General features: G+C 42.7%; 1 protein-coding gene across 10 annotated transcripts in view; it reads right to left on the reverse strand.

Moving 5' to 3' along the window:
• The window catches only part of helz (helicase with zinc finger), a 259,376-nt gene that overhangs the window by 186,702 nt on the left and 47,085 nt on the right, over positions 1-25,589 (reverse strand). For 4 of the 10 annotated variants that reach the window (XM_038777995.1, XM_038777993.1, XM_038777991.1 and 1 more), the window contains exons 1-7: positions 24,841-25,044; positions 12,896-12,932; positions 10,787-10,911; positions 6,101-6,157; positions 3,752-3,800; positions 2,374-2,449; positions 420-618 (exon numbers count right to left, since the gene is read on the reverse strand). In XM_038777995.1, the coding sequence (XP_038633923.1) occupies positions 420-618; positions 2,374-2,449; positions 3,752-3,800; positions 6,101-6,157; positions 10,787-10,911; positions 12,896-12,932; positions 24,841-25,044 (747 nt within the window). Of the gene's footprint in view, positions 1-419; positions 619-2,373; positions 2,450-3,751; positions 3,801-6,100; positions 6,158-10,786; positions 10,912-12,895; positions 12,933-24,836; positions 25,063-25,589 lie in introns of those variants that run through there. The other 6 variants (XM_038777990.1, XM_038777997.1, XM_038777998.1 and 3 more) reach the window with 6 other exon arrangements.

Raw genomic sequence — 25,589 nt, forward strand, 5'->3', positions numbered from 1 at the left:
TTGGTTTTTGTTTCAAAATTTGCTTTTTCTCCGGAAACCATCAACTCCTAGTTGGGTACAACTGATGGCATTCAGACTCTGGTACCTTACCCAAGTATGCATTTACCCAAGTGTGCTTTCTTCATTGTACAACATATCAGGAAGCAATCATAATATTGATAGTGGCAGAACCATGTATGAGGCCCAAAACAACATGCATCCTTTAACCAATGTTACCGAACAGATTATCTGGTCATCTATCACAATGTTGTTTGTGCACAAACTGGCTGCCAGGTTTGCCTACAAAGCAACAGTGACTACACTGAAATCATGCAATTGGCTGTGAAGCATTTTGGTCACCCGAAGATGTGGAATACATAATATGGATACATTTTCTTTCTCGCTCACTTGAGATGTGCCAAATCGTGAAATTAACGTACCACTTTTTCTGGAGATAAAGAATTCATCCATTTTTCAATTAACGTTTCCATATAATTCCCAATAGACTGTTTACTTTCTTTTTGCTGTTTCAAACGCATCAGCCGTGAAGAGTAGCGTTTCTGCCATTCAGCCAGCTCCTTCTGCGAGTGTGCGGATGTACACTGAGCACCATATCTACATATCTTCTGCTCTATGAACCTAAAACAAAAAAATATATATAATTATGTGACTTATTAGGCAACAAGATTTTAAGATTTTGTCATTTGTCACTAGCTTCCCTGACTTTACAACAGCAAAGACAATAATGCACATTTGTCTCAGATCATTTGCCAAAAGATCATTTATACGGCTTTATTTTTATTTGTATAGCTGGGGAAGCAGCTGTAGTTTGATGCTGAGGTTAACAATCCATTTAACAGCTTTAGTCTATGTAGTATGAAGGGTTGTGAAGCCACTAGGAATGGATCTCTCAGGCCAGACGTTCAGTATATGGGCAATATTCTGACTCAGGTGGCCAGAGTCACAATATGAGCAGATTTGCATAGTCCATCTGTGGAGTAAGTGACCACATCTTCACTGGTGTGTCCTCAAGGTATTGAGAGTTGAAACCTGGAACTTCACTACAAAGGTCAGTTACCAGGTTCTGGATGATTATGTTTGCAGCCAACCAGCAGTTACATCATCGAGAGGTAGAGCTATGGTCAGCTTGTAGGAGGTGGAATGCATTTTGGTAGGGACCATGTGCCTCGGATTTTGTTTTGAAGTTGTGTCTCAACGGGAGTGCTTGGTTAGTTGTCAGTCGCTGGTGCTCTTGGAGGAGGGAGTTTTCCCTGCAAACATCTGGAACTTCAGTATGTGCTAGCAGAGGAAGTCACTTGAGCTGTGTTGGTCTTGACATTCCAAAAATAGAAGATAGTTGTCGATCATGTTTTGTAGCGCGGTTCCTGAGCCAGGTTGAACAGCAGTACTCTGCTGTTGGGTAGAGCAATGAAGCGACGTGGAGTGCGTTTTGTCTGCCGTTCCAAGTGATATCTGCCAATTTCCGTACAAGATTCTTCTGGACTATGGCTCCAGTGTTCTGAGGTGTTGCCGGTAAGTCAATGTACTATCATGAGATGCCACGGTATTCTGGCTTTGGGTTCTGGGTGAGTGGTGAGAACTAGACATGGAAGTTCTTCCTTGGCCTACTAGTTGTTCAGATGAAGGACTGAAATGACAGTCTTGACAGCGTTTGGTCAAAACCTCAATTTGTTTTAAATAGGCTTCCAAAGAACATAGATCCTCAGCGAGTATTTTCTCAATATCCTGAAGTTCTTTAGCTTGCAAAGCCAAGTCATCAGCATATGCAAAGAGTCATAAGTTTGGGGGGTGGGGGGAGGGAGGTCACTGACGTTGGGAGAGCTAGAGCAAAGAATGATCCTTGTGGGTCATGTTTGGGTGGCGGATTTGCAAATTGCAAATGCTGATTGCAAATCATGGATTCCAGGGCGCTGATGGTTATTGTCTACAGCTCTTCCTCGATCACAATTACTTCTCTGCAAACCTCAATGCCATCAACCCCACTGATGATTACATCAAGAAATGTGGAACTTTGGCATGGTGCTCATCTCCCAGCTCAGCATTTCCACTGGCAACCTCACCCTAGCACTGACTCCTGCCCACCAAAATACCAGATCATACATTCAATACCAAGATTCAACTTAACTAATGCTCACCACATTCTCAACGTTACAATCCAAATTCTCCAAGGAAGAGAGGGAAGAGGCAGAATGAAATATGAACACACAGATGACAGACAGATAAGAGAATGACCATGTGCATTAACTTATAAATGGACAGCAGCAGAAATCAGTCACTTCACAGAGCTCTTCCGCAAACAAAAAGGTCGCACTGGGAATTAATCCAGTAACAAAGTAAGAATTTAATTAAATGGAAGTCATCAAATCAGCTTACCTTTTGCACAGGGTGTATTCTTCACTACAGGTCACACCACGGGGAGGAGGCCGGAACTGCCATCCATCTTCAGAATCTACAGCAATCATTCAAATACATTTTAACACATCTCGGTTCTCCCTTCATTTAGCTGCTTATTTTACTAAGTATTTCTTATTAAATCAAAGGGCCACCTCAGAACGGCAACAGTTAACATGTCTCGTCTATAATAGGTTGAGTTTCACAGAATCCCTACAGTGCAGAAGCAGGCCATTCGGCCCATCAAGTCTGCACCAACCCTCTGAAAGAGCACCTTACCTAGGCCCTCAACCTGAAACCCCACCTAGGGGCAACTTAGCATATCCAATCCACCTAACTTGCGCATCTTTGGACCGTGGAAGGAAACCGGAGTACCCAGAGGAAACTCACGTAAACACGGTGAGAAAGTGCAAACACCATACAGACAGTCAACCGAGGTCGGGATAGAACCCGGGTCTCTGGCGCTGTGAGACAGCAGTGCTAACCACCGTGCCACCCGAGTTTGCAATGACAAAAGATCTTGTAGTCCATTGAGCCTGCTCTTAATTAGTTAAATAAGCAACTTAATTCTGGCCTCCCTAAAACATAAATGAAACAAAATAAATTCTGGTACATGTATTCCTCGCAACCCTTACTCTTTTCCAGATAACATTCTAAAGGGCCCAACAGCCACCTTATTTTATTGATCACCCGCCCGTTAACTTCCAGTCCTTTCTTTTCATAATCAAACACTTTGCCCAACTGAGTTTTAAAAATATACATTCTTCATTTTTCCTTCTTGCCCTGAAAGCATCAACGTCATAAGCAGATCCCGCTTAGGGGCACTCTCCATGTACAAGCCACGGTAATAATTTTTTTGAAAAATATGACCACCGTGGCTTTTACTGCATTATCTGATGTTGTGCCCAGCAGACGTCAAGCAGGAAAACTTTGGCATCCAAACTGCAAACCTGGCTGAAAACCCCTAACTGAGTGCAAGCCAGGAATGGAACCTGCCAGCTTCCAGACTGCATGGATTAGAGTGCCATCAGGCATAGCTTTCATTTACTGGGTTATCAGGAGAGTTAGGCAAAAATTATTTTAAGTCGTTGGATGAATAACTTTCGTCATTCTCTTAAGTACCTCCAGCATATAATGTCAACTGAAAAACAGTGCTCAAGCAATAGACAAAGATCTAACTGTACAGTTAGAAAGCTTTAAAATAGTCTTGTTCATTGGTTGTGAAACACTTTAAAACCTCTGGAGGACTCAAGGTGCTTGATAAATCCATGTTCTTTGGGGTTTTATTTAACAGGTGTATTAACAATGCTGAAGAGAAGTAACTTTAAATTCATCAAACAGCGCACACTTTGTGAATTACCTTCTTCGGTGTCTTCTAAATATGCAGACATTAGTTTATTGCTGGTTATCTGCAAACGTGAAAAAGCAGACAAGATGTAAACAGAACAATTCTCAGCTCAGGGAGCAGTTAGTACCTTAGAATTGGCATCACCTGATTGGTATCCAGTTACTCATGCTAGAAACCAGGTTCAAGAAAGTAGGAAAAGTTGGCATACCAAACTTTAAAACCTTTTGTAGAATTAAACCAATTTAAATTCAAACTAATGAATAAGCATCAGTGTTTCAGAAGCTTTTGAAAAAAAACTTATTCTGCACCCAAAACAGACAACGAAGTGAAGGAGGAAAGGGAAAGCAATAATAGAATTAAACAAGGCTAATCCAGCGGTACTGATTACTTGGATTAGGTGATGCTAAATTTGATCACGCACATTAAAAAACAGTTGATGAATGAGTGGGAGAGAAGAGAGCCTTTGGGCAGCATGGTAGCATAGTGGTTAGCACAATTGCTTCACAGCTCCAGGGTCCCAGGTTCGATTCCCGGCTTGGGTCACTGTCTGTGTGGAGTCTGCACGTTCTCCCCGTGTCTGCGTGGGTTTCCTCCGGTTTCCTCCCTCAGTCCAAAGATGTGCAGGTTAGGTGGACTGGCCAGGCTAAATTGCCTTTAGTGTCCAAAATTGCCCTTAGTGTTGGGTGGGGTTACTGGGTTATGGGGGTAGGGTGGAGGTGTGGGCTTGGGTAGGGTGCTCTTTCCAAGAGCCGGTGCAGACTCGATGGGCCGAATAGCCTCCTTCTGCACTGTAAATTCTATGAAATAATCTTGAATTAACGGAGGTATGGAAAGTTAGGCAATGACTAAATCACGTACTTGTAGAAAAATGCAAAGAAAGCAAAGATTTGGGATATTTACAGTGATGATTAATGAATCTCCAATGGTTTTAAGGGCGGAGTTCCAGGAATGTCTGATGTAGCCTACATCACCGCCAGGATGAAAATATTACTGATAGTCAGGCCAAATGGATAATTTGAATGCTCAGTTTCTGTAAATTTACAACAGTCCCAATGTGGATACGGTTCATTTAGGATTTGAATGGCAAGAGGGATCACCTTTGTTTAAGGGCAGAGCGCACATCGGAAAATTTGCAAGAAAGGAAAGTAGACGAGGTTTAGAAAAAAAAACAGATCACGGAGCCATGTTGTGAGTGTGCTCTCCCCCACTTCTCCCAGTTTTGTTCTTTTCTGGTCACCAAAGAAGCCTGGCACTTCAGGCTCTGCCAATGCTCAGCTCACCAAGACAATAGAATGTTGAATCAGGAAAGCCCATATTTACTCCGAGTGTGGCAATTTCGCAAGAAAATCAAATGTGTCCTGTTTGTGAGTTAGGATGCAAAGTTGTTTTTTAAAAAAGCCATTTCTAAGGTGATCGAGTATGAATGGGTGTCGTCGAGTCATGTTAGGGTCAAACTTTATTGCGCCACTCCAGTGGTCAAAAAGCCTGTATTTCTCAATATCTAATTCTAGACTCAGATGAAGAATAATAGTTGAGTTATCAGAAGGTAAACACTCATGGAGCCATGAGAATGAGCAAGAAAAAGTGAAAGCGGAGTAGCCACTTGGATGAGGTCACTGGTATCTGCATTTTGAGAGAATCAACACTTCAGGGGAGAAAATGCTTTCCTTGTTCTTTGCCTCCACAGTTTCTTTTTTGCCATCCAAAGTAAATTGGACTGGTTGCAGGCAAATTAAATGAAACAAGGATAGGAACTCCTAGATCAATTGTAAAATAATAACACAAGCACATTATTATTTCTTTCCAACGTAGTTGTTCTCATTCTATTCTGGCCAAAGAGAGCATTTAGTAGTGTACAACTGAAACATCTCATAATTATGCCACTTGGTAATAAATACACAAGAATAGTCTACAGTGATTTCCCAACAATTTTGGGTTTCTCTGTTTTGATTCAAGCTCAGCAGTTTACAACATGCAGAACCATAGGGTCAAAACTATGTCCTGTAGGTACCACTGGGCTAACCCTGCCGGCTATTTAAAGTTGAGAATTTACAAAAATGAACACTTGGTAAAACTTCAAAACAAAGAATCATTAAGTAGAATCTTCTTTTTAAGGGCTGAGGAGCCGTGTAATTTTAATATGGGCTGTTGTGAAAGACAACATTCTTCGTAATTCATTGGGAATATAAATGCAAATTTTGTCACATGCACAGCAAAGAAAAAAAGAATGAAGAACATAATTCAGGTTTATAGCCACCCAATGGCCATATCTAAAGTGTGACAGAAATGCAAAGCAGACAAATTGCACAATGATTTATAACAAGTAGAGCCCTCATCAAAAGCCTTCAACAGATTACTCACCTCCATTTCTGTAAGAAGCATTTTGAGCCTGGTTACATCTTTTGTTACCATTCCATTCTAGAAAAAATATTAAAGAAAATATAGTAATTTGGCAACAAGTATTTCAAAACGTATATTTATACCAAGTTTCAACCATATTGTTCAGTGGCTCAGAGATATTTCCAGAGTGCAAAACCCTTTAGAAACCAAATTGCATAAAAAGTGGTTTTCCTCTTTAATTAAGCACACACAATTCTTCATCTATGTGCGTTTAATTAAAAATTAAACACCATATGCCATTCTCTCGCAACACCCATAATGATCCAGAGTTGTATTATATTGAAGAACTTGGTACTGAAGAATCTAGTAATCCCACCGGGTCACTTGCAGTCCACATCTCTGTCACTTCAGTCACATGGACATTTGTGTGCGCTAACAAATATAATTTCCACAGCATTGCTAATGGTAAAACTCATGAAATACAGCAGTCAACCTTTAATGTAAAATCCTAGTTTGACTGCATAGAGCTGTATGTGACAGTTATAATGAAAGCCATGGATGGCTATGATGGCAAAAAGGGAGCTATTTTTTATTAGTAAATTTAATCCACACCCTTTATTCTATTCTGCCTCAAGTGTGAACTTACCTGCTCACACTGTCAGTGCTGACAACCTACCAACTGTTGGTGTGCGAACAAGATGATGCAGGCTCCATCTAGAATCATAAAATGATTACAGCACAGTAGCACAGTTCATGCCAGCACTCCAAGTGCAACTCAGCCAGTCCCACTTCCCTGCCTTTATCCTATGGCCCTACGAATGCTTTTCCTTCGGAAAGTTATCCAATACCCTTCTAAAAGCCACGGCTAAAACTCCCTCCACCACACCAGCATGCAGTGCATTCCAGACCCCGACCACTCGCCGCACTAAAAAAATCTGTACACTTCTTCCCTGCTCCACATTGATTTGAGCAATTTTGTTTCGTGTCAAGATCACAAAAACAATAGGGACAGTACACTCCTTTGAAGTCACGACATTCATTATAATGCCATTTGTGCACAGGCGTGCATGATCACCTGACTTTAGAGTCCAAAAACAGTGGGAATGAAATTTTGAGGGAGTCAGGGCAAGAGAAGAATAAAAAGCATTCCATATTCTATAAAAGGAAGCATTCTACTCAAAATTCACTTCATGAAGACATTATGGCATTTTTAACTAAGGTAAACTGTGTTTCAACAAATTAGTTTGAAAGAATACCATTTTATTTCAAGAGGTACTGTCCACTGCTGGACAGTATTCTGGGAGACTTGGCCTGGGGTGACTATTACTACCTTGCTTCAACAGGGGAAAAGAAAAATTATAAAGACATGTGTATGCCTTAAAAATTGCGTAGAGATGACTTCCGGTGACAGCGGGCAGGAGACAGCCGCACGCTGGAGGGCTCCCGCTCAGGAATAGAAATGTCAGGGTTTTAACGCCCAGTCCCAGGGGCAACGGAGGCTGAAAAAGCTGTAAGAAGGCACAGGGAGGAGAAATGTCCAAGCTTGGGAAAAAATGGCCGTGAAAAAGGGGGTTAATAACAGTCCGCCGGTGAGTGGAAAAGTCAGCACAGGAACTGTAAGGAAAGCGGAGACTGGAGCACCAGGGGAGGCCACATCACTCACAGCAGAAGAATTGACCAAAGTGATGGTTGTGGAACTTGAAAAACAGCTCACATGGAAGCAATGAAGAAGGAGATGGGAGCGGTATTGAAAGTGCTGGTGGAGGAGGCGTTTGCCCCGGTGAGGGAGGCGGTATCAAAGCGCAGCAGCGGAGCTGCAGGAGCAAGGTGAGACACTGAAGGAAGTGGAAGAGGCATTATTGCAGCACAGTGATCAACTCACCTCGATGGGAAAGGAGTTGTGGCAGGTGATAGAGACCAACAAGGGTCTGCGAGCCAAAATGGAAGACCTGGAAAACAGATCCAGGCGGCAGAATCTGAGGATTGTGGGTCTGCCCGAAGGGGTGGAAGGCCCAAGGCCGACAGAGTATTTTGCTACGATGTTGGTGGAGCTATTTGGGGAGGGGGACGATCCCTCTCGATACGAATTGGATCGGGCTCATCGGTCGTGGAGGCCTATGCCAAAGGCGAGTGAGCCGCCAAGAGTAGTAACTATGTGTTTCCGTAGGTACAGCGTGAAGAAGGTCCTGCGCTGGACAAAGCAGAAGTGGGTGGTGCAGTGGGCTGGAGCTGGTATACGCATATACCAGGACTTTACGGTGGAGCTGGCGAGGAGGCGGGCTATCTTCAGCCGGGTGAAGAAGACACTGTACATCAGCAAGGTGCAGTGTGGCATAGTATATCCAGCTAAGTTGAGGGTGACCTACAAATCCAAGGACTTTTATTTTGGGACGGCGGACGAGTTTGCGAAGGCAGAAGGACTGTGGCAGAATTGAGAAATAGGACTGAGAGCGGGTCGTGTACCGATGTAGCCTCATGTAACTTGATTTTTTTCACATGCCGGGGTTATGTGCTAAAGGGGATTTCTTGGTTTTCCTGGGACCGGGCAAGGGGGAAGGAGACCCGGGCGGGGGCCTCCACGCTGACCGGTTTAAACTGGCCAGTGAATGGGAGTGAGGTGGGTGGAGGGGCTGCGGCCATCGGAGCCTGGTAGAACAGGTTCAGTGAGTCTAGCTGGGGTGAAAAGTTGGGGGAGGAACCGAGGCCGGGGCAGGAGTTTACATGAGGAAGTGGAGGGGAGGAGTCTAAAGGGGGGGTTGTCTACAATTCATGGGTGCCATTCACGGTACTCTTTCGGGGATTGTATGGCATTGAATATTGTGGGGGGGTTGACTATATATGTCAACGGTGACATGGGGTTATTCCCGATTCCTTTTTCTTTTTTCCTCCTTGGGAGGTTGAGATTCATTTGATGCTTACATTGTCAGGTGAGCCGCTGTTTGGGGGGTTAGTGGGAGGATGGGATCGTTGTTGTTAATAAGGGGATTGACATTGTATTCATTACCGTTTACTGTTTGTTGGTGTGGTGTAAATTCTGAAGAAAACATGAAAATGGAGAATAAAAATATTTTTCAAAAAAATTGCATAGACATGCATATTCTCCACCATTGCTTCATTTGACAACTTAAAACTATCCTGTAAAAATTAAAGAACAATGTTTTCTGTGAACGTCATTACAAAAATTACTACGGTTATTTCAGATGACAGGAAAAAAAATGTCATCAATTTAATATTTGCATTATATTTTAAACGTTATTTCAGCTAGGAAGTGCACAGTACAGTACACAAATGGTACAGTATTCCAGCTTAGACAATGATTCTTGCAGCCATTTCTTGCCCGAAGAAACCAAACTTTGGGTTTAACATTAATTCCATTGATTTGATTAAAGTAATTTCACTTAAAGCTGTGATTTCAGAGAACATAACTAGGATGTTAAATGAGGAATTATTGCACATATTGTGCGGCATGATGCAATAAATTCTATGCTATGGCCATAATTTTGGCTACTGACTATATGCTTTTCTATTAATTTTGCATGTAAAGTACAGATGAAACGTCTTTGCACTACTTCTGGATTCAGACTACTCTTGTAGCCCAATGATCACAAGCCTCAAGAACCAGCACAAACAAAAATAGGAATGGGGAGATGTAACATGGCTCATTCTTGCAATTCCATTTTAAGAAGGTTAAACATTGAGATTTTAGAGGCCTTACTGGGGGCTTGCTGGAAAGTTTATTGGTTCACTCGGCTTACCATGTACGTGTGCTAGAGGTAGCAGTTTAGGGGTTATACAATCTGTTTGATCTTGGTCTCCAGGGCTCATTTGTACTATGGGAAAAACAAGAGGTCCCTGCCTGCATTAGCTAAACTGTTCCATTGGTTGGAATAGCTCTCCTTGCAGATGGGTATTGCAGTTGGCTTAGGTCATACAGGGTGGCAATTCTTTCCTGGAAGACAGTCTGATTGTTTGCGGGTCAGTGGTCCAGTAAGCTCCCAGAAAGGGGCTGCAGACATTATATTTCACTACTTTCAGGTGAAGGACTGACTGAAATATTTCCCAACCATGTTTATTGTGCAGAATGAAGCACTCTGTCACAGCTATAGGAAGTGACCAGTCATTCAGCAATTGGAGATATTGTGCTCATCTGCATGCAACAGCCCTCCTTTCTAAAAAAAGAGCAGAGATGTTGGGACTGACTGCACAGGGCTTGCAAGACCAGACATCTGAGGTCTCCTGGACAGCCATCTGGAATTGCTGAACGTACAGACATGACCACAGTAAAGGCAGAGAGTTAGTGCAGGTCACACACCCTCCAGGAGTCGTCCAAGAAATATGTTCAGTTTGTGGAACTTACATTGTCACATCTGCCTATTTAGATGCAAGCCTTGCATTAGTATAGAAGTCACTGGATCCACCACACACTGTAGCGCCAAATAGGAGGGTTTGGGATTCTTGGTAGAAAATGCCTAAAATCCAACAGATGAACAAGTATGTGTTTTTTTTTAAATCTCCTCCAAAGGCTGGCTCAAATGGCTTAAGGCGGGGTCTGGAAATTATGGTGCATGGCAAGAGAATTTTAAAATCCCCAAAAGTTGAAATGGGGCATCTCATCATTACACTACCATTTAGTTTGTGCAACATAAATACAAGAAATTTCTGCTAAGTCATATGAGGGGGAAATAAAAATTATAACACACAACCTACCAAAGATTCCCCCATCAAGGATTTTGATAAAATGCTGGACACTGCTTGTAACTTCCCCTCCACGTACATGCAGCGAAACACTGCTTGCAGTGTGCCGTCTCCCTTGGCCAGTCCCTCTGCCAACACTGTAGACACAGAAATATAAACCTTTCTTTACTTCACAGACTTTACTCCCAAAGTCTGTCAACAGAAATTATGAACTGAAATCCCAGGAGATTAGTTATTATGTCAACTGTGTTGTTCTCAACTCTTGCCTGGTGTCCTGTATAGAGTTATAGTGTGATCAGAAAAGATAAGCTGAGGTATTCTCACAGAAGTCATCTAAGAAACCATCAGCACACTATTTAGATGAAGCGGGAAAAAAAGCAAATTGCAGACTGGGTGCATAAGCAGAGGAATAGATCTATAGTGCTTGTGGTATTGCTGCATAAGGCAGAAAAAGGTGAGTCATTCTGGTCATCAAAATCAAACAAAAGATATGAGTCAGGAAATAACAGAGGCAAAGAACAATAAGGCTTCTGGTCATTAGAGTTGTTCTTTTTTTTTTTAAAAGGGGGGGAAGTTGCGCTAAGAGTATCAAGGGATAGGGATCAAAGATGGATGAATGGATCCCGGCTCTGGGTCACTGTCCGTGTAGAGTTTGCACATTCTCCCCCATGTCTGCGTGGGTTTCGCCCCAACAACCCAAAGATGTGCAGGGTAGGTGGATTGGCCACACTAAATTGTCCCTTAATTGGAAATGAATTGAGTACTCTAAATTTATAAGAAAATTTTTTATTTTTTTTTAATTAAAAAAAGATGAATGAATGGAGTTCAGGTATTGATTGGCCACAATCTAATGGAATGGCAGAAGACACAGGTGGAGCCAAATAGCCCCATGCTGCAATGGTGGGCTGGCTTTGCTTCAAATAACAGACTTTGCGATGACTCCATTGAAAATATTCAAGATTGTGAAGGGAATTGGAAAAATTGATCAAGACAGAATGGTCACATTTGAGTGATTTGACACCAGGGAATTCATGGATTTCACTTTAAGAGTTATGGAATAAATTTCATGGAATTTCATTAAGTACACAATGTAAATAAGTTGAAAAGAATGGGATCTGTTTCAGAGAGAAAAGGGAGTGAGGGATAATGATAAGACAAGTTGTGCAACTGACTTGTACATTAAGAGTCAAATGCCGTTTTCCAGTTAATAACATTCTGCACAACTGTTAGGGCCACTCCGTGGATCTCCAACAGAAAGTCAGAAATCTTATGAGCTACATTATCTGCCTGCTGCACGCAAAGACAATGGGAAAGAACACATCAGAATTATAACTTGTAGAAAAGGTCCTTTCATTTATAACACCAGAGTTCCAATGAGCTACCATATCACTGAGCAGAGAGGGGGTAAAAATCACTCCTTTAACCTGGAGCACTGGTTCAATTTTGTCGTGTTGAATTAACAGCTGAGTTCAGCCAAAAGCTACGGAGAGGAGTGAAGTGAAGAAAAGGAGGTGGAGAAACGACAGGGAAGTGGAGTTTGAGGAAAGCGAGGCAGAATTATTACACCCAAATTGCATTCCACCGAGTCATTGTAGAAAGTGCAAGTTTAGGGAAATCACATGATTACATCAGGTAAGGATGTAATTCTCGGCATGGTCAGGTAGCCAGTCAATGCTCACAGATGAAGAATGGAGAATTCAACAGGGCCATGAGTACCCACAATCATACTTCTGAGCTAGCTAGCAGAAGGGATGAAAAAAAAGGTGGAAAATAAATTAAAAGTCCTCTTTCACCATAAAAGCAAGCCTACTTTTAAATGGCACTCCCACTCCAGGCATATAAATCATTGCTCTACATTTTGAACTTTGAACATTTCTGCATATTTATAGTCAGTTCATTTAGCAATTTGTCCAGACATTTAAACACCAAAAGTTGAGAAGTACAGTGAATACTGTACTTGTGTGTGCAAAATGGACAGTATCCATTAGTGTTGGCTGAAGTCTAATGAATGATGTTCGGCAGAAATGGCACTGGTACATAAACACCCCTTAAATCACTGACCCTTCGTCAAAAAAAGCCCCAAATCACGGCTACAATTTATTAAAGAATTGTATAACATACCAATTTTACAGTCTCCATCAGCCTGGTCATAGTTTTTCTGTAAGAGAGACAACAAAGTAACCTTTGGCATGTTGATAGATTTTTACTGCTTTTCCCAAAATCATTTACAGTCCATTAATCGCAGCTTCTGCAGACATCTCGATAAAACGCTCCTCAATTATCATAACAGACCTAGTAATTTTAACGTTTCAAGTGAGATCATCGATTATCACTTTCTTCCGGTCTAGTTGTAATACATTTTTCTATATTTTGTAAATAAAATCTTTATGCAATATTTCATCATACACCAGGACATCCAGTCATTTTCAGTGATGCAGCAATGGGTGAAGCTGTTTACAACAGAGTGCAGTTCCTATTATGAGGAAGCGGCTACAGTACGATGAAAAGTTTTTTTCCTTCAAATCGAGTTACTTAACAAATGGTTGGAAACTACGGCAGAATATTTTCTCTTAATTTTGTAGCAATGTCGTTCAAGACTAAAATTATTTCATTTTGCAGCTGTTTTGAATTAGGGTTTGAACTGCTTTCTTCAGGCCAAGCGTCAACTAATTCATATCCAAACAACTATGGCTTTCAAAAAAGCGAATTAACAATTAGCTCGCAAATAAAATGGCTGAGTGGAAAACAGCCTACGTATACCAAATACTACTATTCAGATCTTACTCGGCCAGCATCACTGGTAAAGTTTCCACATTTTTTTCTATATTTGTTCATGGGATATGGGTGTCCTTAATTACCCCGGTGATGGGGAGCCACCTTCTGGAACCGCTGCAGTCCATGTGTTGTGCACCATGGTGCTGTTTTGAAGGGCATTTTAGGTTTTTGACCCAGCGACAGTAAAGGAACAACTGAGGTTGTTGCATCGCATAAAGGGAAGGTGGTGGTGTTCCCATGCATCTGTTGGACCCTGCCCTTCTAGGTGGCAGAGGTCAGGTTGGATGATGCTGTCCAAGGCAGCTTTTTCTGCATTGTGTACATTGTGTGCAGTTATGGGGGTAAATGTTAAGGTAATAGAAGAGATATGGATCAAACAGATTGCTTTGTCCTGGATGATATCAATTGTGATGAATGTAGGGATTTCAGATATATTGCAGTGTAGTTATTTGGTGCAGTAAGGATTAAAGCCTGAGATTGTGTGTGACTGCTGCCGTCATGTTTTCAAAGAATCCTGGTTTGAAAGGTTGGGAGCCACGGGTGCAGTTAGGGCATTGTATAAAGCTTGGGTTAATGTTTGGATTAAGGGCTGTGGGGTTAATTAGATTTCAGCTTGGTAAAATGATGCAGTTATTGAGTGGAGCTACGGTATCAGGCATTTTGCAGAAAAACAGGTCAGTGGAGTTTTAGATGAAGCTGTGGCCAAAAGTCAAGATTTTGCTCTCACTGCAGTTCAGTTAAAAGATTATGTCTGTAAACAGATTAGCAGTGTGGCTACCAAGGTGAACCAACCAGCTGAAGCAGCTTCTGAAGAAATACAGTCAAAGTTTCTGCACAGTTCTGTCAGGAGTCAGATATTTTCTTTAAAGCATTGTCAAAAGATCTTTCTTTCTCAAAGTAGAGTGCCCAGACATCTCTGTAAAACAGGTATTCCCGAGTGCCAATGGTATTTAAAGTGGATTAAGAACAGAGATGTTTTTGTGGGAATAATGATAGCAGTTGAGGTTTACTGTGCCACTGCATTGATTACCGTTGTTTAAGGGGCAATTGTAAGTTATTTTTCTTGTGTGAATGTCAAGATATTTTAATATTGTGTTAGTAATAGTGTTTTAATCCACCACATCCTGGAGCGAGGTATCCTTTCCTCACAGTCTTAGAAATTAAAATAAAATATTGGGGTTTCTGCCCAGTATCCTAGCCAAAGCCGTTTTATAAAGCAGGTTTGGCTAGGATACTGTACTCTGCTGTTTTATAAAGCTGGATTGAGTGCTGTATGTTTCTTTTCTTGTTGTTTAATGGAAAATTGTATAGTAATTGTGTTAAGGGGTAATTGTAAACTGTTCTTTTCTGGTGTTAAGTTAAAAGGTTTAATATTGTACTCAATTTATTTTAGAAATACCAAAGCTGCACCTTGGCGCAGTGGTTAGCCCTGCTGCCTCACGGCACCGAGGTCCCAGGTTGATCCCGGCTCTGGGTCACTGTCCGTGTGGAGTCTGCACAATCTCCCCATGTTTGCGTGAGATTCACCCCCACAACCCAAAGATGTGCAGGCTAGGTGGATTGGCCACACTAAATTGCCTCATAATTGGAACAAATGAATTGGGTACTCTAAATTTAAAAAAAAAAGAAATACCAAAGCTCTATTTTTTTTGCCGTGCAATCACTCCTGGGGAAAATCATTCCACACAGTCCAAAAATAAACTAAAGTATTGGGGTTTTAGTTCAGTATCCTAGCCACTGTTGGGGTCTGGTCTGTGATCGCAATACCGGCTTTAGAGAGTCAGGAGGCAGGTTATTCACCCAGAATTCCCAGCCTTTGATCTGCTCTCGCAGCCAGATTTTGCTGGTCCATCTTCACAAGAGTTTTGCAGTGGTCACTCCTTCCAATATTGTCATGGACAGATACACCTGAGAAAGGTAGACGGATGAACACACTGTGAAGTAGATTTTTCCCTCTTATTTCTCCCACCATCTGCCTCAGATTTCTGCAGATATACTCTTTAGGACTCAGCAATCGTGGTCAAGAAGTGGTGTTACTGAACCAATCATGGTGAAGACTGAGATCCTCCACTTGGGGTACATTCTGTGCTATTGCTATCATGAGTGCTACTTCAAAGTGTTGTTCAACGCTGAGTACTGATTCATCAGCTGAGGAAAGGCAGCAAATTGTAACCAAAAGGAAATGTCCTTTTTCACGTTTAATCTGACGTCATGAGGCTGCATGGGTGCTGGAGTAGTGTCGAGGACTCCCTGGGCCATTCCTTCTTTACCCTAAACCACTGTTCAGCCCGCCACCTCTGGTAGGTACCTGCCCATGGGACCAGAAATACCCAGGGATAACGATAGAGGACTCGGGCATATTGGCTACAAGGTTTGATTCAGTGAGTATATCAGTGTCAGACTGTTGTTGCCCAATTAGTCTGTGGGACAGCTCTCCCAATTTTGCCAAACGTCCCTACATGCTAGCGAGGGGTTGATTTGATACCACAACCAGCTCAGCCTTGATCGTACTGAATGGCGGAGCAGGCTGTTCCTATCGGAGGTCTTTTAAAGGTTATGGTCAGGAAATGTTATTGTCATTTCTGCTGCATGGGTTGATGCTCGGTGGCCTGTTCAATTTCATTGTTTTTTTTTATTCTTCTGCAGCGCTTTGAAACAATTAAGCGATTTGCTAGGTAATTTTAGAAGACTGCAAAGAGTCAAACACACTGTGGGTCTGGGGTAACCAGACTGGGAAAGGACAGCAGATTCTCTCTACCTTCCATATAGGGCATTATTGAGCCTGATGGGTTTTTAAACAACAATCCTGTATCTTCATGGTCGCCATTACTGAGACTAGTTTTTAATTCCAGATTATTTTTTGCACCATGATCTGTGGCTAGACAATCCCAGATTTTTAAAAAATGTATAAACTGGGTATCCCAGACAGTGATCAACAAATGCAGTAAGTTTACATTCATGTTGCCACTATTGCCATGAGACTCGGAGATATCAACATTGCAGCACAACTGGATAAGAGCAGTTTAAAGTTCATACATTTTTTGTACATTCAAGGTACTTGATACAATACTTGTGCTACAGATACTGGGACATCAATTACAATGCTACTGTACACACTGCATTACCACAATTCATATGCCCCCATTGTCCTGTGTGGGAGAGTATGGAGGATTCTTCAATAAAAACCCTCAGTCTGCATAAGAGGTGCTGAAATGGTCCAATTAACCTGATTTTATGCAATGCACGTATACTCTGTGTCACTTAACAAGATCAGTAATTGATCTGGTTGGTAAACTTGTTTATCCCCAAGAATATTTTGTTGATTTACAAAAAATATTTTGAAAACAGATGTGTACTGTACTAGATGCAATCTGCATGCTTAATACTGCTAAGTGATCGTACTGAACAAATTTCAAACTCAGGCCAAACTGACAATGTTGCAATCAGCTCAATTCACTATCATAGATGGCAATGGTTCACTAGGTCGATCTCGTCTATGGAGGGATGTTCTTATGAGGAGAGGTTAAGTAGGTTGGGCCTGTACTGAGTGGAGTTAAGAATGAGAGGCGACCTTATTGAGACATATAGGATTCTCAGGGGGCTTGACAGTGTAGATGTGGGATGTTTCCCCTTGTGGGACAGTCAAGGACCAGAGGGCATAATCTCAGAGTAAGGTGTCGCCCTTTTAAGACCGAGATGAGGAAGAATTTCTTCTAGTGAATCTGTGGGATTCTTTACCGCAGGAAGCTGTAGAGGCTGGGGCATTATTTTCAAGGCTGAGATAGAGAAGATTTTTAATCAGTGAAGGAATCGAGGGTTATGGGGACAAGGCAGGAAAGTGGAGTTCAGGATTGTATCAGATTAACCATGATCTCATTGATTGGCAGAACAGACTTGATGGGCCGAATGGCCTACTGCTGCTCCTACATCTTATGTTCTTAGTAAGATAGTTCCTGATCAGATTATTCTGAATGCCGATCACTTCAGGATCGTCATTCCAGGACTTCCGGCGGTGGTATGTAGAGGGAGGTCTCGCACGCAAGGTGGCTCCCGCCAGAGTACTGAATTTTTGGCCCTTTTCACCCACTGTCTGGGGTATTTGTGTTTGAAATCCCACCTGATCGATGATACAAGGTGCCAACATAAGGGAAATGCCCAGAAGGACCAGGGTAAAAGAATTTGAAGAAGGAAATTCATCGACGGAGTTGGAGACTTCTCAGGGCTTTTCTGTGGAGAAAATGGCAGGTGGTGCTGCGGCTCCGTCCAGTCTACTAACAGCCCAGGTGCTTCCTGGCATCTTGGCAATGGATGGAAAGCAGAAGACATCAATAGAAGAGGCCCTGCTTCGCATTCAGATTGGAAAAGACCAATGAGTTGGTAAAAGCGCATGGTGCCACAATAAACAGGAATGGAGATGGCTCTATCGAAGCACAGTGACCAGACTGCCTCTCTGGAAGCTGACTTGCTGCATTTGGCCGACATGAATAAAGCACTGATGGCCAAAGTGGACTATCTGGAGAATCGTTCTAGGAGGCAGAATATCAGAATAGTGGGGTTGCCAGAATACTTTTCAAAGATGTTTGGCATGATGCTAGGGGAGGGTGGATTCATGTCCCACCCAGAGCTGGATCGAGTGCAACAGACACGCGGGCAGCAGCCCCATCACAACGAACTGCCCCAAGCTGTTATCATAAGGTTCCACAGTTTTCAGAAGAAACAGTCCTGAGATTGGCAAAGGATCATCGTGATTATGAATGGCAAGGTCGTGTCATCAGGATGTACCACGACATTGGAGCGGAGCTGGCAAGGAAGCAGGCGGTCTTTAATAAAGCTAAGGCCGCTCTAAATAAGAATGGAGTTCGAATTGGGATGGTGTACCAGGCGAGACTCAGAGTGGCTTTTGAGTCGAAAGACTTATTTTTTTGATGCACTGGCAGATGCAGGGGCTTTTGTAAAAAGAAACATGGGCTGGGTGAGAGCTGATTGGGATTTGTGAGGTATTTGGGTGTTGGGGCGGCAAGTGGGTGTGGGGTGTGGTTGGGGTTTTTCGTGTATGTCTGCATTTCTTTGTCCTTGGGTGGATTGATGATTTCAAAGGTTGGATTTAGGTCAGGGCTCAAGATTATGGGGGGTTTTGTTCTTGTGTTATAATTGTTATGGGAAAAATATGACTCCCTTTTGGAGCTCATGGTTGTAAGGGGTTTTGTTCTACTTTTTTTGACAGTCAATATTTTTCTGGAGTATAGGCGGTGCTAGCTGAATTGTTAGCTAGTTAACGGAAGCGCAGTGGTGAGGGTAGCTGAAGTTCATTATCTTAGTTTAGATTGGATAATGAGCTTATTGTTTTTGCTCTGTTTGGGGTTGGTGTTAATAGAATTGGGAATTAGGAGTTTTCGTTCGCCTCAATGTTATGTGTATGTGCATTTGGGTGTGGTATTATTTGGGGGTGGGGAGAGGATGTGTTTGGGGGGGGGGGGGGGTTACCCCCAGGTGATACAAGATTTTTTTTTTTCTCCCCATGTCCATCAGGTCTACTCGTGGATTGACTTTATTTGCGATGGGAAGGTTTCTGTTTCCCTGGGTGATGAAGGCAGGGTATGCGGCGATTGTGATGTTACTGTTTCCCTGGGTGATGAAGGCAGGGTATTCGGCGATTGTGATTTCGGACCATGCTCCGCATTTAGTGGATTTGGTCAGACTCAGGATCCTCCCAATGCCCGCCATGGAGGTTGGATATGGGGCAGTTGGCAGACAAAGGTTGGCAGACAAAAGGACTGCGAGGGTGAAGGGCCAGAGGTTGGTGGACTCCATTGGGTGGACCACAAATACTCGTTTGTCCCTACCCCGGAGTTACTCGCAAGTAGAAAAAGTTACAGGCGCAGTTAGATTTGCTAACAAGTAAGGCAGTGAGTCAGCTGCGACACTCAAGGGGGGGTCATTTATTAACATGGGGAGAAGACCGGTCACCTTTTAACTCATCAGCTGAGATACCATGCTGCTTCCCAGCCGATTGTGGAGATAAAGGACTCGGGCGGCAGTTTGGTTTCTGCCTGCTATAAAGTCAATGCGCTTTCAAAACATTTTATAGGGATCTCTATAGATCAGAGCCCCCAGAGGGGGCTCGGCCATGGTGGCATTTTTGGATGGTTGTCCTTTCCATTGGTGGAGAAAGAGAAGAGAAGAGAAGAGTTAGAATCCCTGTTGGGTTTGGAGGAAATTCTGAAATGTATTGGGTCAATGCAGACAGGCAAGGCTCACAGCCCTGATGGATTCCCCTTTGAGTTTCCAAGACATTTGCGGGTCAGTTGATCCCGTTAATATTGGACATGTTCAATCACTCCTTGTCACAAAGTTCTTTGCCAGTTACATTGCTGCAGGCCTTCATTTCCCCGATCTTGAAGAAGGACAAGGACTCCATGTGGGTTGTTTCATTCCATTTCACTTTTAAAGACAGGCGTTAATTGGGCGGCACAGTAACACTGTTACTTCACAGCACGAGGGTCCCAGGTTCGATTCCCAGCTTGAGTCACTGTCTGTGCAGAATCTGCACGTTCTCCCTGCATCTGTGTGGGTTTCCTCTGGGTGCTCCGGTTTCCTCCCACAAGTCCCGAAAGACGTGCTTGCTAGGTGAATTGGACATTCTGAATTCTCCTTCTTGTGTACCCGAACAGGCGCTGGAGTCTGGCGACTCAGGGCTTTTCATACTAACTTCATTGCAGTGTTAATGTAAGCTACTTGTGACAATAATAAAGATTATTATTATTAAACTGCTCACAAAAGTGCTGGTGCTGTGGGTGAAGCTCTGCCTTCTAGTGGTGATCAAGGAAGACCATATTGGCTACTTTAAGGGTCAGTAATATACGTTGGTTGTTGAATATAGTTTTCTCCCCCCTCTCATGCCCGAGCCAGAAGTGGTAGAGTCTTTGGATGCTGAAAAAGCGTTTGACACGGTGGCGAGGGGGGTATCTCTGATTCTGGAGAGGTTTGGTTTTGGACAAAAGTTAATTTCTTGGATTAATTTGCAGTATAGGGTCCCCACTGCTAGTATCTGCTCTAATGCATTGAGGGCGGGGCATTTTCCATTGAATAGGGATGTGAGGCACGGATGTCCATTATCTCCACTTCGGTTTGCTTTGGCAACTGAATCACTAGCCATGGAGTTAAAATCCTCCAGTAAGTGGAAGTCAGGGAGGGAGGAAGCATAGGGTGTCCTTGTGTGTAGATGATTTGCTTCTTGATATTACGGACCTATGGATGAGGTAATTAAGTTACTTAGGAGTTTTGACTCCATCTCTGGGTATAAGTTGAATTTGGACAAGAGCAAATTCTTTTTGGTTGATCCCCCAGGGAGAGGAACTGATCTAGGGATGTTGCCTTTTCATCTTGCCAGGTCTAGCTTTCTTCATCTGGAAATCCAGGTGGCCCATGATTGGGTCTCGCTCCACAAATTAAATTATGCTAGTCTGGAGAATGGGTCAAGTCTGACTTCTCCTATCCTTGGCAGGCAGGGTCCAGACTACCAAAATGAATGTCCTTCTGAGGTTTTAATTTATTTTTCAGTGTCTCACTATTTTTCTCCCAAATCCTTTTTTGCTAGAGTTAATGTCCTCTTTCATTTGGACAAGACGCCAGGGATCTGTAGGGCGTTTCTCAGGAGGGATAGCTTTGCCCAATATGTTACTTTATTGTTGGGCTGCTACTATTGAGAAAGTACTCGGGTGGCTTAGTGATCTGGGTATCATTTGGGGGAAATGGAGGCGAGTTCTCGTAGAATTAATCCAAGAACACAGTGGGAGTCATACAGCCTCACTTCTGTTCTCTCCTGCAAAATTTTCTTCGAACCCAGTGTTGGTGTCCACCCTGAGAATCTGGAAGCAGTTCAGACAGTATTTTAAATTTAGCTCCACGTCATTGTTAGCCTCTATCTGTAATTAATCATATCTTTGTGCCGACGTGCTTGGACTCAATGTTTGACTCTAGCACCCCTGTCCTTCCCGTTGAAGAGGATTTCATCTTCGACCGGGTCTGGTGTGGGGGGGATATTTCAGGTATTTATGGTCAAATCAAGTCAGCAGAGTCGACTCCATTGGATACAGTGAAGATAAAACGGGAGGATGAATTGGGTCCTATTCTGGGTGAGGAGATTCTTGTACGCAGATGATTTGCTTCTATATATTACTGGGAGCGAGGCTCTCGGTAAGGTCAACTCCACATCCTCCTGTGCTCGGCTTAGTTTGGTCCAATTCAAGGTGGTGCGTAGGGCTTATCTGACTAAGGCAAGGTTTTTCCCCGGGGTAGATGACAGGCGTGAGCGGTGGTTCTTGGGGGCAACTAATCATACACGCATGGTCTGGTAATGTCCCAAATTGTTACGCTTTTGGGTCTCCTTCTTTAACACTATGTCAGCGATTCTTAATGTCGAATTGGAGCTTTGTCCGCAGATGGCCATTTTCGAGGTGTCAAATACACTGGTGGTGGGTTTTTTTTTTGGGGGGGGGGGGGGGGGGGGAGACCTTGCCTTTGCCTCGTTAATATCTTGGAGGCGTGCCTCAGCCTGTTGGGTGACCTCGAGGGAATTTCTACATTTGGAGACGGTGAAGTACACCATTAAGGGGTTGATAGGAAGGTTCTACCCAAGATGGCGGTACTTTTCCAAGAGTTAGTCACCATCAGTTGTTGGGGGAAGGTTGTTTTCGTTAATGGGGGAGGAGCGGACTGTATTCTTTACATATTGTAACTTGTAGCATCAGTTGTCTGTTATATTGTTTTGTTTTATTGAAAAATCTTTTAATAAAAATATATTTTAAAGATAGTCATTCCAATATCCCTTTTTAAATCAAGTGAACTGCAAATTACAGTATTCTGAACATTATAAAAAGATAACCACTGCAAATTTAAGACGGTGAAATAAGCAAGCACCAGCCATCCAAAAGCACTAACAGACTGAGCCAAAAACAACATTAAGTGCTCCAGCTTGATTAAAAATTATTCAAACCTTTTTATTGTAGCTCTCGGAGCAACCTGCTACTTGGATTTCAGCGAGTTTCACAGATGTTCAATTAGAACACAAAAATCTGGAGTTTACTTGGCTGTATGTCGCCCAGTGTGTTCTTGTATTAATTCTCAGTATTTTTCACTGTATTACAGTATTACCCACACAGATGTCCAACTTCCTGGGAGATTCCAGGTGTAACATTGTAGAGTGAGGTACAATGTTGGATAATGCCCATTGTGCTTCGAGCAACAACCTTTGATGGGACAGAAGCTTTTCCTTGTTGTTAATTGCAAAAGCCTTAGTCGAATTAAATTTGGGCAGTGATAACTCAGTTCTATGTGGGCAGAGTCTCAGGAAAAACTAATTTGGAAGCTCATCAAAAATCCTCAGCTCTTATTTTTGAAGATCACGAGCCTGCATGCTCATATACTCAATAACCCATATATTATTACCTTGTGCTCCAAAACAATGGAATAAACGAGCAATGCACCACTACATCACCCTTTTAAAATCTTCAGATTCCACAATTCTGACTTCCAACAATGCGTTTCTCCCTGTATATCGTACACTATTATTGGATTTTATGGAAAAACAGCCCCACTAGTGTAGACCACTAGCATTATGTACAGCAAGACTCAACTTATTGGAGATGCTTTATTTAACATACATGTTTTCTGCAGTGTATATTGTAAAGTGAGAATTCTGAAATGTTCTCTTCCCCAATAATCACATCTCTCATGAAGGTGTCAAAGTCTTGCTGTGTTGCACAAACATGAAGTAGCATCTAGCAACTTTAAGTAGTCATTCATTCATTGTGAGCCTCCGTGGTGAATGTCGTTACGCTATCTGACTGGACTGAACTGTACCAGTTCCAAGGCTGTTCCTGTCCTTGTCTGGCATCCAAATACATGCATTTCTAGCCACAGACTTTAGACAGATTAAGAAAGGGGACTGAACAATTTAACTTTCTCCAATCCTGTGGCTTTGAGCCTACTTTGACGCCTATTTGCATCCCAGTTAAAATCAGCGATCGCAGCACTGAAATGGGGACTAACCTGTTAAATATGCATTTTGCCTCTTGAACGATAGAATTCATGGTGTTTGGCTTTCCTATTTTCCCATGCCATACACACTTGGGTGTGCTGTATTCTGAAGTGCACCAGTATGGTGCAACTCTTCCCACTTCAGGCTCTAGATACCCAGCGCAACACAACAATGCGTATCAGCTCAGGTACCCTCCACTCAACTCAACTCCCCTGGCTCCCAGTGCTGAGCAACATCCTGAGCAACATCCTGCCATCTCACAAGAGGGAGATTGCTACAAGAAAGCTCCTGGAGAAGGTTTACATCAATCCAAGCCTGAGGCTACACAAGGACCTTACCAATCCACCTGATGCTCGCCTCCAATCATGCCAGCCTGTTATGTCCAAGACTGCTGTGTCAAGGAATAACACACAAGGCCTTATGGTAGCAGGAATGGAACCAATACTCCACCATTAAATTCCACTTTAAAAAAAATATAATCCCCACATAAACATGGTTTGCTAATTCAGAATGCATTTTTAATGCTAAAGTGAGAAATAATAAGTCTAATCCACACTTTTTTTCTTTCATGGGATGTAGTGTGCATGGCATGAGAAAATAGGAAAACCGAGGCCAGAATTTGTTGCTCATCTCCAATTGCTCTCAAGCCTAGCACTGGAAGAATTAGTACAACAGTGATGTCAGATCAAGGCAGAAGAACATCTCATCCCTCAGATCTGTGTAAAGAGACCTAAAGTATTTTACTTTGCATTCTGTGTTGGAACAGTGTCTCCACTATTCTGACGTATACAGTAGAAAACCAGTCTCTGGGTTCTGCTGTTATCATGGAGACCCAGCGAACAATTCCGAAGAAAGCAGCTGTCTTATCACAAAGGTAAATTGTAAGTTAATATTTTACTGTGTCTAGAAACACCTTTGATTTTGGAATTGGAACCAACGGTTGGCCATGCTCGAGGTGCAGAAACACCTTTTCTGTATACAATGATTCTCTTTTGTTCCTGCTACTACTTCAGCACTTTTGAGTTCAACAATGCAGCCCTAACCCCTGTGGTAATTTTGTACGCTAATCACATTCAGGTCTTTAATTGAAAACAAATGTTGCTAATCAAGTGGTGCTCCAACAAGTTTTAGCCTCAATTGCATAACCTAGCTATTCAAGTGGCAAGAACTGATCAATGTCTTTGAGGAAGTCAACGCTTTTCCAGTCTGTCCAAACTTACAGGGTGTTGCTCAAACAAAATACATTACTCACAAGTTGCAAGAAGCAGGCTATCCTGTAGAGAAGACTTTCAATTCGAATACGATCTAGTTCTGGCTGGCATGATGTGGAGGTGATGGCAGGGTTGCTATGGGCGATGAGCGCTTCTGTACAGTACTTCGCTGCCAGTTCGTATTCCTGCACTCTCAGACATTCAAATGCTTGTTCACATGACTTTTCCGGTCTCCTGTATGCCATGACTCAGCGAACAAAACCCTGAAAATGAAGTAGAGAGAGAGAGAGACACTGTTTATTGTGTCACTTATTCAATTTTAAAAACTAATCCAGGATCAGCATTTTGGTGATTTTTATTTGGCCAGTATCCTATATTTTACACTCCTAGCACATAGCAACATGTGCCTGGGACACTTCCTAGTCTTGCAGAAACTTGCTTAAAGTGCAGGTCCAGCTTTCAGTGTCTCATTCTGTGTCATTTCAGACAGTGTAAGCGCATGCTCCTCGTCTGTATGAATAAGAGAATCAGGATAGGAACAACTGTGGGTCTTGTGTTGATCTGGCCAAATATCCTGATGATATTCCCCTTCAAGGCTCACAATGAATAGCCACTTAAGATGCTATTTCAGTGTGTGTGCAGCAGAATCACAGCATGATTTCAACATCTGCACAAGAGATGTGGACAGTGTGTGTGTGTGTGTGTGTGTGTGGGGGGGGGGGGGGGGGGGGGGGGGTTGCACTAAAGATATGCATTGTAGAAAACTTGCACATTAAACAAAGCATCGACG

Source organism: Scyliorhinus canicula, chromosome 18 (assembly GCF_902713615.1).
Source record: "Scyliorhinus canicula chromosome 18, sScyCan1.1, whole genome shotgun sequence".
Classification (NCBI taxonomy): domain Eukaryota; kingdom Metazoa; phylum Chordata; class Chondrichthyes; order Carcharhiniformes; family Scyliorhinidae; genus Scyliorhinus; species Scyliorhinus canicula.